The following is a 12225-nucleotide window of genomic DNA, read 5'->3' on the forward strand; positions in this document are numbered from 1 at the left end:
GACGTGTGGGGTGTTGGTTCTTCACTAGCAGGTTTTCCCGTAGAACAAATGGACACTTCTCCTTCAGGACAAGATCTGCTGTGTTTCCGTCTGAAGTTGCATTTCTACCGCAGAACCTATTTCTATTATAGTTGAGTATTTAAATGAGCAGAGTATCCAACCAGGGTCATTTTTGCTTCCTGCAAAGCCGCAAAACATGGAATATTTTCATTAAATGAATGAAGGGTGTGAATGGTGAGAAAACGGCCTCCTCTGCTGTGATGAACAACTTCTCACAACAGGACCAAGATTTTTCTCCAACCAAATGTCAAACTATTAGACCAAATGAAAATTAGCTTTATTCTTCTTAGAAAGACACACAATACTGTTTACGCCAACGGTCATGTCACAGAATAGCCTCAGGCCCCTGGTTTTCGGTATGGTTTCCAATTTGTGGACTAAAAAGATAAACGGAAAGACTGATTGCTTCCCTGCATGTTGTTTTGTGTGAGTGAGGTCATGTTAGTTGCCGACATGTTTTGTTTTTACAGCTGTTCTAACAGGATTACTTCATTGGTTCCTATTTATCACGCAAGATTTCAATGAGGTTTCCAAAGATGAAATCTCTTACCAATGAAACAACCTTTGATGTTACTTAGCCCGTTCAGTCTGCTTTGACTTTAGGCCCATTTTATTAAGTCTTCAGGATTCTGCTCGTGGAGATGTAAATGGACGAGACCCCCCCCCCCCAAGACTTGTCACTCCAGAAGTCCAGATCCAGTCAGCCGTAATCGTGTTTATAGTTTGCTGCAGTTATCAGTGTTTGGTGAGGATCCTTGGTGTGTTAACTCATGGTTACTTTTTTCCACTGGGAGTGGATGGATAGCAGTTTTTTCTCCACATGTAAAGAGTAAAGTGATTTGTGGGTTATTCAGTTTTTCCTTGAGAATTTAATTATGGGGGGGGGGGGGCAAAACTAGAAATGAGAAAAAATGAACACAAGTTTGGTTTATTTTTCACACATAGTATTTCTTGTACAGCACATGGGAAACGCATCAGGCGGGAAAAGAATACACAGTGCATTTAAAAAAAGGTCCTTGGCTTTTTAAAAGAGAAACCAAACATGGGTGTGTAATACAGAAATAAAACTTAGTGTCGGAACAAAGAAAGCACAGGAAGGGGGACATTACTGACATTTAAATAAGAGTATCAAATACAGTGTCCCAAATATTTCACGCTATACCACCAAATGCATAGCCATTATACAGCATCATTCTGAGTATTATACAAGCTTGTGCATGAGAATATCATTAAGGTGTGCCTGTGGCTGACGAGCAGAGTGGGAAAAGAGGCAGGCAAAGGCGTTAAACTGTACAGATCGTCTCCTTGTTGGAACACTAACCATTGTAGAAGTCCCTCATAATTGTTCTACGCTGCCCCTCGTCCAGTGAGAAAGACGTACTAGTCTTACTAAACGCTTACGTGATCCCAACTAAACTGCTAACTGAAATGTAAAATTCCTCCCCTCTGTTAAACTGGGGCTCTGAGACGCTCAGCATCCGCTGCCTACTTGTAATCAGTGGAGTGTGAGCATCCTGTGGTCCAACAAGCATGCATACAGAGTGGGACCTCCTCCCTGGATAAAGAGACTTCATCATGTTTGCAGTCAGCACCTGCTGTACACGTCAGAAACAAAGTTTAGTTGCACAATAAGGACTGAAAACAGGTTATAGCACACTGACTACCACTTAAAAAAAATAAAATGAATAAACCAAAAACAACAAACAAAAGACAGAGGATCTTTCCTCCCAAAATGGAGGCTTGTTTTTTTTTTCTTTTTTTCTTCATACACTGCTGATGTATGACCTTTCCCTGTCGCCATCACTGAGGATAAAAATCTCTTGATTTAAAAAAGAAATTAAAAAAAAGAAATAAAAATATTTCCACTGCCTGTGTGATTTAGTTTGAGTTCATTCCTTATTTTTTTGCTCCCATGAGCTCAGAACACAGTCCTGGTCCAAACTCAGTACATAACATCATGATATAAGAAGAATAACCGCTACTCAAAAAAAAAAAAAAAACTGAACCAAGTGTGGAATAAAAGGAAAGCTTGAAATGTGCCGTTTTAGGTTACGTATTGGTTGGAATATATTAAAAAGGAGTTTTGAAAGAACAGACTTGATATTTGGGAAACATGCTTATTAGCTTTCTGGCTGAGACAGACAAGAAAATGGAAATGCTTGTAAATAAAAACCACAGCTGGTTAGCTTAGCTTAGCAAGCCGAAGAGAAACTCCCAGCCTAATAGGAACCAAATCCATCCACCAGGAAAGAAGCACTAATTAGAAGTCATTTTAATTTGGACTACATCTGAAGCTTAAAAAAGTTTATTTCACATTCACAGAGCATCTTCTCTTGGCTGGGACCGGCTGTCAGCCTGCAGGAAGGTACAGACCCAGACATATTTATTCTAACTCAGTGGTTTTTGTGCAGATAAAACAGAATGAGGTGCTTGTTGGTGGATTATTTTACTTTGCTGGTGTCTGGCCTTGTTTTCAGTCTTTATATATTAGCAATGCTGCTGACTGTGGCCTCGACGGGGGCGTTCTTCTCATCTAAGTCTCAGCAAGAAAGCAAATAAGCGTATTGACCAACATGTACAACTTTTCCTTTAATGTATTTTAACACCTTCATTAATTGCAATGAATAGCTGACAGAGCAAGATTCTGAGCAGGCTGAACGCGATCACATCAGCAGGCAGACGGATCTTCACTGGATCTCATCTGCCTTTCTAATGAAAACAGCAACAGGTTGCATGGAGGGGTTCCAGTTTAGGTGGTGTTAATCCGCCCTCTGGTCTGCCTTTCAGTCAAGATGGCGCGCTGCTTCATCTGGCTGTTGGTGCCTTTAGTGACAGTGTCAGGAGAAACAATCCAGAAGAATTAGGTGGGGGTGGGGGGGGCAGCTGGGGTGAAGTTCTCTGTGGGCGCTGGGTGAACCCCATCGACGCCGCTGCTCATTAGATGCTGCCTTTGTCAGGCCCAAATAAAATAGATATTACAAAGCGAGGCTGGGAGTGCTACGATGAATGTTTAATTGGATGCTGTGTGTGTGTGTGTGTGTGTGTGTGTGTGTGTGTGTGTGTGTGTGTGTGTGTGTGTGTGTGTGTGTGTGTGTGTGTGTGTGTGCGTGTGTGTCGGTCTTCTTACAATTACCTCAAGGGGGTGTATCCAACTATATGTGAATTTTTCTTTCTGTTGATGTGGACCTCGTGTGTGTTTGTGTGTGTTTTTGAGGGAGGTCTGTGTTTCATAGGAGGATGTCAGAATTGGCCCCTTCCCTCTCGGAGCGCCGTCCCTCCCCGGCTCCTGACACCTCTCTCTGGAGCGAGCGAGCCGCGGCGTCGGCCTCATTAAGGCTCCCACTGTCTGGCTAATGAATCGATTGTGTGGTATCAGTGCTGCTGGCTGGCGCTCCCACAGTGCCGCTCTGCGCCTCCTCTTGGGCCCCCCCCCCCCTTCCACTGAGCTCTTAATCAGGAAACAGCCCTAATTACCCTGCCTCCCCCCCTTCCTCCCTTCTTCCTCTCTGTCATTTCTCTTTCTTCTCACTTTCTCTCCACATTCCTGTCTTCTCCTATTTTTGCTTCCTGACTTTATCTTTATGCTCCACTGCCTTTTTCCTTTGTCCTTCTTATCTTGCTGCTTCCCTTTTTGCCCCCCCCCCCTTCTCTCTCTGTCTGCTATCATGCCTCATCCTTTGGATGAGAGTGGAAGGGGGAGGAAGAGTGCAAGGGGGCACTTTGGAGCTTCCACAGTAGCTTATATCACAGCGAAAAAAAAGGGGAGAGGGGGGTGATGTGTTCAGGGGCGAGGGTCAGGGGGGGCTTCTGTTGCTGATGAAGCCCCCACATCTCCGTCCTGGCTCCCGCCCTCTCTGCCCGGCCCTCAGTACACCACCTCGTACACCGTGGCCTTCTTGTCCCCGGAGCCCGTCACAATGTACTTGTCGTCCGGTGAGACGTCACAGCTCAGCACAGAAGACGACTCCTTAGACTGTGGGGGGGGGGGACGCAGACACACAGCCAGGGGGGGTGGAGAGAGACAGAGATAGAGAGAAACGTGTTATAAATGACGGATGGAGACAGACGGACAGACAGAAACACAAAAAAGGAGATGCTAGAGAAGATGTGTGTCATTAATTAATGTTCAATCAGACGAGACGTATTTTGCATTTCAAACAGTCAGCAGTTCTTTCCAAACAGCAGCTCCACAGCTCCAGGATGCTGACTCATCCATCTGCCTCACTGTGAGACTCCTCACTCCTCTTCCTCCTCTTCCTCTGGCTGTCTGTCACCGGAGAGATGCAACCTCATTATCTGCATGTTTGGGCACCGCTGGTATCAACACTCTGATAGCAGAATGTACAGTCCTCTGTTCTCTGTCCTGTCTGGGTCACCTGACTTCAGATGGATGCCCCCCCCAACTCCATCTCCTCCCTCTGCTTCATCATTGTTTACCGTGTATACCCTCGTCTTCTTCTTGTACTCCTCCATCCTCTGTGTCCTCCTTTCTGATGTCGACCTCACCTCTAAACTCCACTCCAGCCCCCCCCCCCCGCTTCAGCCTCGGCAAGTCTGTCAATCATCTGGCCACTGGTGAGAGGTCAGTTCACACAGGACTCCTTATACAACAAGTGTGTGTGTGTGTGTGTGTGTGTGTGTGTGTGTGCGTGTGTGCGTGCGAGCGTACATGCGTGTGCGTGCGTGTGTGTGTGTGTCAGACATTGTTAGAAATAGAGAAAACCAAAGCTACACAAAGAAACTGTGTGAATACACAGACTTCTACCTTTACAATATTGATCATGTGATTTTTACATGACAGCTTATTTGATTAGTAATATTATTATTATTATTATTATCAATAATAATAATAGGATTATTCTTCTTCTTCTTATTATTATTATTATTATTATTATTAGTAGTAGTAGTATTAATAATACTACTTACTATCATTATTATTTTTAATACTACTACTACTACTGCTAGTAGTAATATTAATAATAATAATAATAATAAGAAGAAGAAGAAGAAGAAGAAGAAGAACAAGAACAAGAAGAACAAGAAGAACAAGAAGTATCACAGAATAGGAAAGGAAGAAGGACAGAGAGACAACAAAGGGCAGAGAATAAAAAATTGTGGTTAAGAGTAAATTTAGTAAGATACGGGAAATGGAAAAAAGGATAAACAGAGGGGAAAAAAAGGGAAATGAGTGAAGTGGGATGGGGATAGGGTTGACAGAGAGTGGAGAGGACAGTGATAAACCAGAGAGGAGGAAGAGGAGGGAGCAGCTTTGTGGAACGTGGTGACAGGATGGAGCTGTTTGGCAGCAGGAACATTTGGCATTTGGATAACAAAGCAGATAACCAGGATCCTCCGTGGAGTCCACCGGGTGTGACAGAAGGAGGCAGCCCCACTGCGGCCCACACAAACAGGAGTGACACACACACACACACACACGCACACACACACACACACACACGCACACACACCGCTCACCTGATAGGTACCTCTTACTAGTCTCACTGTCTCAGCCAAAAAAACATCGCCAAATATTAATGTTTTGGTATCTAGACAGAGTGACAGGTGTGTGAGTGTGTGTGTGTGTGTGTGTGTGTGTGTGTGTGTGTGTGTGTGTGTGTGTGTGTGTGTGTGTGTGTGTGTGTGTGTGTGTGTGTGTGTGTGTGTGTGTGTTCTGCAGCCAGCAGAGTTGCTGGTGGTGGAGGAGGAGTTGTACCAGCAGCTCGCTAGCCTGCGATGACAGAACCGTGTGGACACAGCTGAGGATTTCTCTTCATCACAACTTTGATGCAGGAACATTTTTCTACTTTGATAACGGAGCGGGTTAGAAGCTATCTGTGCTGGACACACACACACACACACGGTGTATTCAGTGTGTGCTAATAGGAGCGTGAACGTCCTCAGACCGCTTGTCCCTCACCTGGAAAATGCTGGCTCCATATGGTGTCCTCCATGCATTCAACAGATTGTCTTTTCCTGTGCTCACAAACCACTTGCCTGAAACACAGACGCACAGCACAAAGCTCAAAGAAAGGAAACCATGTGAAGACACACTAGGGTGTGAAGAAAATGCATATTAATAACACGCACAATGGAGATTTGTGCTTATCAGCGGCTGGAAATCGACTAGAAACAAGTTACATGTGTGTCCCTACCGCAGTAGGCGAACTTGAGGGACAGAACGCAGCTCTCGTGGAGGTGCAGCTGGTACTTGTCAGGTTTGGAGACGTGCAGGACTTCCACATTGCTGCTCTCCATCCCCACAGCCAGCCACTCGCCTGTCGGACAGTAGCCCAGAGAGAAGATCTGGAGACGGAGACGGAGGAGGGGAATCAGAGGAAGGAGAGAAAAACACGGAGATGCATGAAGAGAGGAGGAGAAAAGAGTGGAGATAAAAGAGTAAGGAACATGGAAGTGAAAACAAAAATGGGGAATGGGGGTGAAGATGAAAGGGGATGGGGATAAGGGAGGGAATAAGATAAGGTTGATAGAAGAAAGAGAACAAAGGATGGAAGTAGGGAAGGCAGATGAAGAGGAGATGAAGACGGAATGAAAGGAAAGGAGCAAAAAAGAAAAATGACAATTGAGCATAGAGAAGAGAGTTAGTTATAAAAGTGAAAAAAAGAGTAGGATGGGGTGATAGAAGTCAATATAGAGTAAATAAATAAACTGAGAAAGGAAGACAGAGGAAGAGCGGTGGTGGAGTCATTACATGGGGGATCGAAACTCATCTGACGACAGGAGCCAGTTGTATAGCTATGCTGTGACAATGAGGAGTGATTGAGAGGGACTGTGTGTGTGTGTGTGTGTGTGTGTGTGTGTGTGTGTGTGTGTGTGTGTGTGTGTGTGTGTGTGTGTGTGTGTTTGTGTGTGTTTGTGTGTCGTGTCTGCAAAGCGTCTTTCAAAAAGGCATCACACAATAGCGTGTCAATGCGCTCCTCTCTGTTCCGGCTTAAGAGGTGTGTCACATGACGCAACAGCGAGGATAACGCTGACATATTTTACTATCTCTCAGGTCTAGTGGTTATTTTCTGTGCTTGTGCTTAAAATAAAGCCTTCCTGTTGCCAAACCTGTAAAATGCTATACTGACTTCCTGTTAATCCTTGACTGCATCCAGGATGAACAGAGGTGCACCAGGTGTAGATGTGTTCATAACTACGTCACACAGGCCTGTTTGCAGATGAGTGTGTGGTTTACCTGTGAGGTGAAGTCGTGCTGCTGCAGCTGCCGTCCCTCCCGGAGGTCCCAGCAGCGGACCGTGTTGTCCAGGCCCCCCGTCCACAGTTTGGTGCCGTCGTTGGAGATGTCGATGCAGCTCGCTCCGTCCGTGTGGCCCTGGAACTGCCTGCAGGGAGCAGACAAACAACACGCCGTACAGACTCTGCATCTCGTGAGCTCTTCTCCTGGCTGTGTCTGACCACATTTATTACAAACCCCCCCCCCCTGCCCTCGCTGTAGCTCCTTCTGGCCTCATTCACCTTCCTCTCTTTTCCCTCCTGTTTCCTCACCATCTCTCAGTTTTTCTTTCTCCTACCTTGCCAAATCCCTTTTTTCCCTTCCTGTTTGTTCTTCCATATTTTATCTCCTCTTCTTTCTAAGAAGTTCCAGAAATATTTTCATCAGCTTCTTACTCTCTTACCTTCCTCCCTCTCCCCTGACTACAGTCTATTTATGGATGTTTCCTCTACGTGTTTTTTTTCCCCTCCTCTTCCTCTCTCCTCGTACCTGACCAGAGTCTGGTTGTGAAGGTCCCAGACGACGATGTTGCCGTCGCTGCAGCAGGAGAAGCAGACCTTGTTGTCAGGGGAGATGGCCAGAGCGTAGCAGGCGGGAGCGGATGACGTCAGCTCCGCCTTGATGCGAGGGGTGGGCGTGGCCAAATCCCAGATTGACAGAGTGCTGGCCTCTCCGCCGACGATCAAGGTTCGGCCATCAGGGAGTATTTTACAGGAGCGGATGTAATTATCCCTGTTCTGATTGGAGAAGATTAAAACTGTTGTGGATCAAGGGAAATAAGTGTTTGTGAGACAGATGGTGGCGTGATTGTTTACATGTAGGAAATTAATGTCGGCATTTGATGTCAGTTGTCAAAATAGAGAAGGAAAAAGGGCACAGGCAATAAAAAACAGATTAGTGACCGCATTGGACGTACATGTTTGTTTTTATGCTGTGTGATCGATCATTTTTAATCTTAACACGTTGATGTGTGTGTGTGTGTGTGTGTGTGTGTGTGTGTGTGTGTGTGTCTGTTTGATGTCATCCCCCGAGCCTCACCAGACAGTCCAGCTGGGCCATGGGGCTCTTGCTTCCTGGTTGGCTGATGTCCCACACCTTGACGCAGCCTTTTCCTCCAGTGTAGACGTGGCGTGTTGAGGTGCTGATGGTGACGGCACACACCACCTCCCCGTGACTCAGGCTGTGAATCTGGCGGGCGTGGCGTGGGATTCCCGGACCAAGAAGGGCGTCGGGGGGAAAGGGCACCGGCTGCATTTGGCCGTCTGCGCTGACGTGGAATGAGTAGGCACTGGGAAAAATAGAGGGAGGAGGACAGAAATAATTCAGTATTTCATCACTGGAGACCTATAGCTAAAAATAAAAAAATGTTGGGAACTATGGATGATGCAAATAAAACTGAGAGACAGGAACAAAAAGACTGGGAAGGACAAACAAGACAGAATTAATCAAGGAGTAAAAGGTAAAAATATACATAATATAGAACATATAAATGACAATATAATGACCTGGAACTCCCATAATATCTGACTGAATTCTGGATCAGCTCACTGTGGCTGTGGGGGAGGATGTGCAATGGCAGATTGGGTTACAGGCCAGAGTCAGTGTGGCATCGCTAATGGCCGATCAATATCGGAGCGGTTGGAAGCCAAGGATGTTTTATGATTTCAAATTAGCACGGCAAGAACAAATCGCTACTTTGCAGAAAATGACAAAAACAACACAATTCCTCAGTGTTGAGCTGGAGAAGGCGACCTGGAGACTCAGAGCTTCAGGCTGTTACACTGGGTTAATGACAAGCCGCGAGCGTACACAAAAAAATGTGAGCAGCCTTGGATTCCTTTCCAATCCAAATATTTTTGGACTATCACAGAGCTGGTACTGGATAAAGTATGTGAAATTGTCTGTTTCTAATTATTTTCTTAGCATAACACGATTACCTCACTGAGCTTCCCCGTATTTATTTTCTTAATCACTATTAATAGAAATGAAAATAGATTCAACTGATCTGTTTAACAGGGAATTTACTGTGACTATGAGAACTACAGTATGTACACGCAAAGGGTAAAAAAGCTTTTAAGATAACCTTCCATTTTTATTCTATCACATCAGATGTTAAACTTATAAACCGCATCACATGATCTTTATGCAGAATGGAGTAGATCTACAAAACACACTCACGGTTTGCCTCCAGATGAACCAGGCAGAGCGGAGGACAGCCCTGGGGCCCTCAGATGAGACCGAGAATCATACGCCACCTGGTGGAGTCAAGAATACCCCCCCAGAAAAAAATTTAACATTCCAATAATGCTCCTTATTCCAAACATTCATACATTCATGCTTTTTCTCAACCCGCTTCATCCGCTTGCGCAGGTCGCAGGGAGCTGGAGCTTAAGATAAGATAAGATAAGATAAGATAAGATAAGATAAGATAAGATAAGATAAGATAAGATAAGATAAGATACTGCCGTTCCACAGACTAACAACAGGGGCATAACTGCAGCCTTAGCCTTGTGGGAGCTACATGCTAAGGCTTCCTACGACACACAATGGTCACATGACAGCAGACGATCATTAACAATAGTGTAGCTGCACCTCTAAACTACGCCTAATGGCCGACAAAATGCCAGACATAATAGCTTGGGTTATAAAATAAATGTTCAACAGTATCTGATAATGCAGAACACATTCATCCATTTTTAACAGTCACAAGATTGAAGTGATGCTGGGCGATAAATCACACCCTGACACAGAAGAATAATTTGGCTTCTACTCACCATGGGACTTCGGGAGTAGGCGTTGGCGGCGGCGCTGATTTGTGGGGACAGGGTCAAAGCTCCACCGAACCCTCCTGGGCTGGCCAGCTCCCCGTTCAGTCCTGCGTGGGACACCACGCCAAAATGAGCCGGGTATGAACCGGGGGGGACAGACATTGGACTGCGGAGAGCTGGGAAGGGAAGGAAAACAGGAGCGAAGGATTGCAGGATTGAAATAGAGGGATCTCACTCTTTTCTTCTGGTATTAAATTGGTATTGGTATTATTTCTTTTCTTTTCTATAATTAAATCGAGAGATTTACATTTCAAGGCAGCAGTAATATAAGTGAATGAACATAGGAGGAAAAGGAGCAAAAAGAGGGACGAAGAGGATAAACGCTAAGACGGACAGAAGTAGACTGAGAGCAAAGTTACATGAAGATTGTTTGGTCGTAGCTCATTTTATTTATACACATGACGTCCAGTCAAGCACCTAAAGTGCAAAGGAAACCTAAAGCAATGACTATTTGTTGGTGGTTACAAACACCTAGAATATAGTTTCAAATCCAAACCAGTGTTTCCCTGTGAACATGTTGGGGAGCTTGCTAAGCCTCCTCACCGAGGGGGTCTGCACTGGATGCTGCTTTGGTGACCAGACGAAGGCAAGAAGTGCTGGGACCAGGGGCACCTGGGGCTCCTGGAGCTCCTGGGGTAAGGGCTTCACGGTGAGACGGGGACGGGGTGCTGGACTTGGACAATGGAGACTGAGACTTATCCATCTGTGGAGAAATGAGAGATGTCAAATCCACAGGACGGGAAACTGTAGACTAACTTACAGGGAGTCTCTTCTGGGTCGTATAAAAACCTACAGCTACACCTGGGAGGCGTCGCCTAACCTCCCAGCCACTGCCGAGGCGCCCTTGAGCAAGACGCCGTCCCCCCTAGAAGATGCTCATTGGGGCGCGACCCGTCACTCCGCCTCCTTTGTACCTCTGTATGTCCTCTCTATACTAATTGCATGCCTACAGGCCCCTAGTGTGTGCTGTGTTCAGGGCCCTGTAACCTGTAACCCCTGTGTGTGTAATTAACACATATACTGTATGTACATGTGAAGTGTGAAGTGTAAAAAGAATTTCCCCAAGAGGGACAATGAAAGTACTGGTTATTATTATTATTATTATTATTATTATTATTATTATTATTATTATTATTATTATTATTATTATTATTATTATTATTATTATTATTATAGCTGCACACAGTGTTTAGGCTTTTGATTTTATTTCCGAATGTAAACACCTTAAGAATGAGTAACAGGAACATATAAAGGGAACATTCTTTAGTTCATCACTGAATCATAGGAGGTCAAAGGAACCAGCAGAGTTCTGCAGCTCAAAGGGAATCCATCTGTCTTACCTGTGCAGAGTCCTTTGCCTTCCCTGGGGTGGGGCTGCGGGGGTTTGGAGTGGAAGGAGCTTCTCCTGCATTCGAAGAGCCTGGGAGCTCTTTTCTAAGGGTGGGGGCCCGGTCTAATCCATTTCCATGGGGTGAATGAGGGGGGCTGCCTGCAGGAGAGTTAGGCTCCTGAAAGACAAGGAAAGAAGAACTTATCAGTCTTTTATTTCAATCTCTGAGGGTCTGGCAGTCGTTTAAGGTGTTTTTCAGTCCTCCTCTCAATGCTTTTAATATCATTTCATCAGACATGTGTCTTTAAAGCTGAGCAGACTTTTTAAATTACGCTGCATTTCATAATTGAGTATGGTACGTAACGCTGCTCAGACAGACATTAGCCCGTAAAAAATATCATTCCAAAAGACACGCTGTCAGCCCATTAAATGGATGCAAACCTCACATTCTCTCGTTACATCCCACTTCCAAGCGGTGATGTGTTGGAATTGTCAGTGTCAGTGTGTTCGTCCGTATGTCCGTCTGTCCGTTAGTCCACCAAATGTCTTCGCAACCGTTGCAGACAGAAAGATGAAACAAAAAGCAGATTACTTGGGCGGCAAAGGGGATGAAAATGAGATGATGACCTTGACCTTCAGAAAAGTAGGTCAAGGTCAAATTTCAACTTTTGTACACTCAGGAACTGGATAATATAGAAAGACGAGGGAGAAAGTCAGTGTAAGACCATAGATCAAAGCTATTGCTTTGATCTACCAATGCACTAGCTTTGATG

General features: G+C 45.1%; 1 protein-coding gene across 4 annotated transcripts in view; it reads right to left on the minus strand.

Moving 5' to 3' along the window:
- Positions 1-972: 972 nt before the first annotated feature.
- The window catches only part of tle2b (TLE family member 2, transcriptional corepressor b), a 66427-nt gene continuing 55174 nt past the window's right edge, over positions 973-12225 (minus strand). For 3 of the 4 annotated variants that reach the window (XM_068318484.1, XM_068318485.1, XM_068318488.1), the window contains 10 exons: positions 11463-11630; positions 10666-10825; positions 10069-10238; positions 9473-9549; positions 8333-8582; positions 7784-8031; positions 7256-7403; positions 6213-6363; positions 5978-6054; positions 973-4033 (listed from right to left, as the gene is read on the minus strand). In XM_068318484.1, the coding sequence (XP_068174585.1) occupies positions 3926-4033; positions 5978-6054; positions 6213-6363; positions 7256-7403; positions 7784-8031; positions 8333-8582; positions 9473-9549; positions 10069-10238; positions 10666-10825; positions 11463-11630 (1557 nt within the window). In that variant the 3' untranslated portion in view covers positions 973-3925. The remainder of the gene's footprint in view (positions 4034-5977; positions 6055-6212; positions 6364-7255; positions 7404-7783; positions 8032-8332; positions 8583-9472; positions 9550-10068; positions 10239-10665; positions 10826-11462; positions 11631-12225) is intronic. The other variant, XM_068318487.1, reaches the window with a different exon arrangement.

Source organism: Antennarius striatus, chromosome 7, assembly GCF_040054535.1.
Source record: "Antennarius striatus isolate MH-2024 chromosome 7, ASM4005453v1, whole genome shotgun sequence".
NCBI classification, from domain to species: domain Eukaryota; kingdom Metazoa; phylum Chordata; class Actinopteri; order Lophiiformes; family Antennariidae; genus Antennarius; species Antennarius striatus.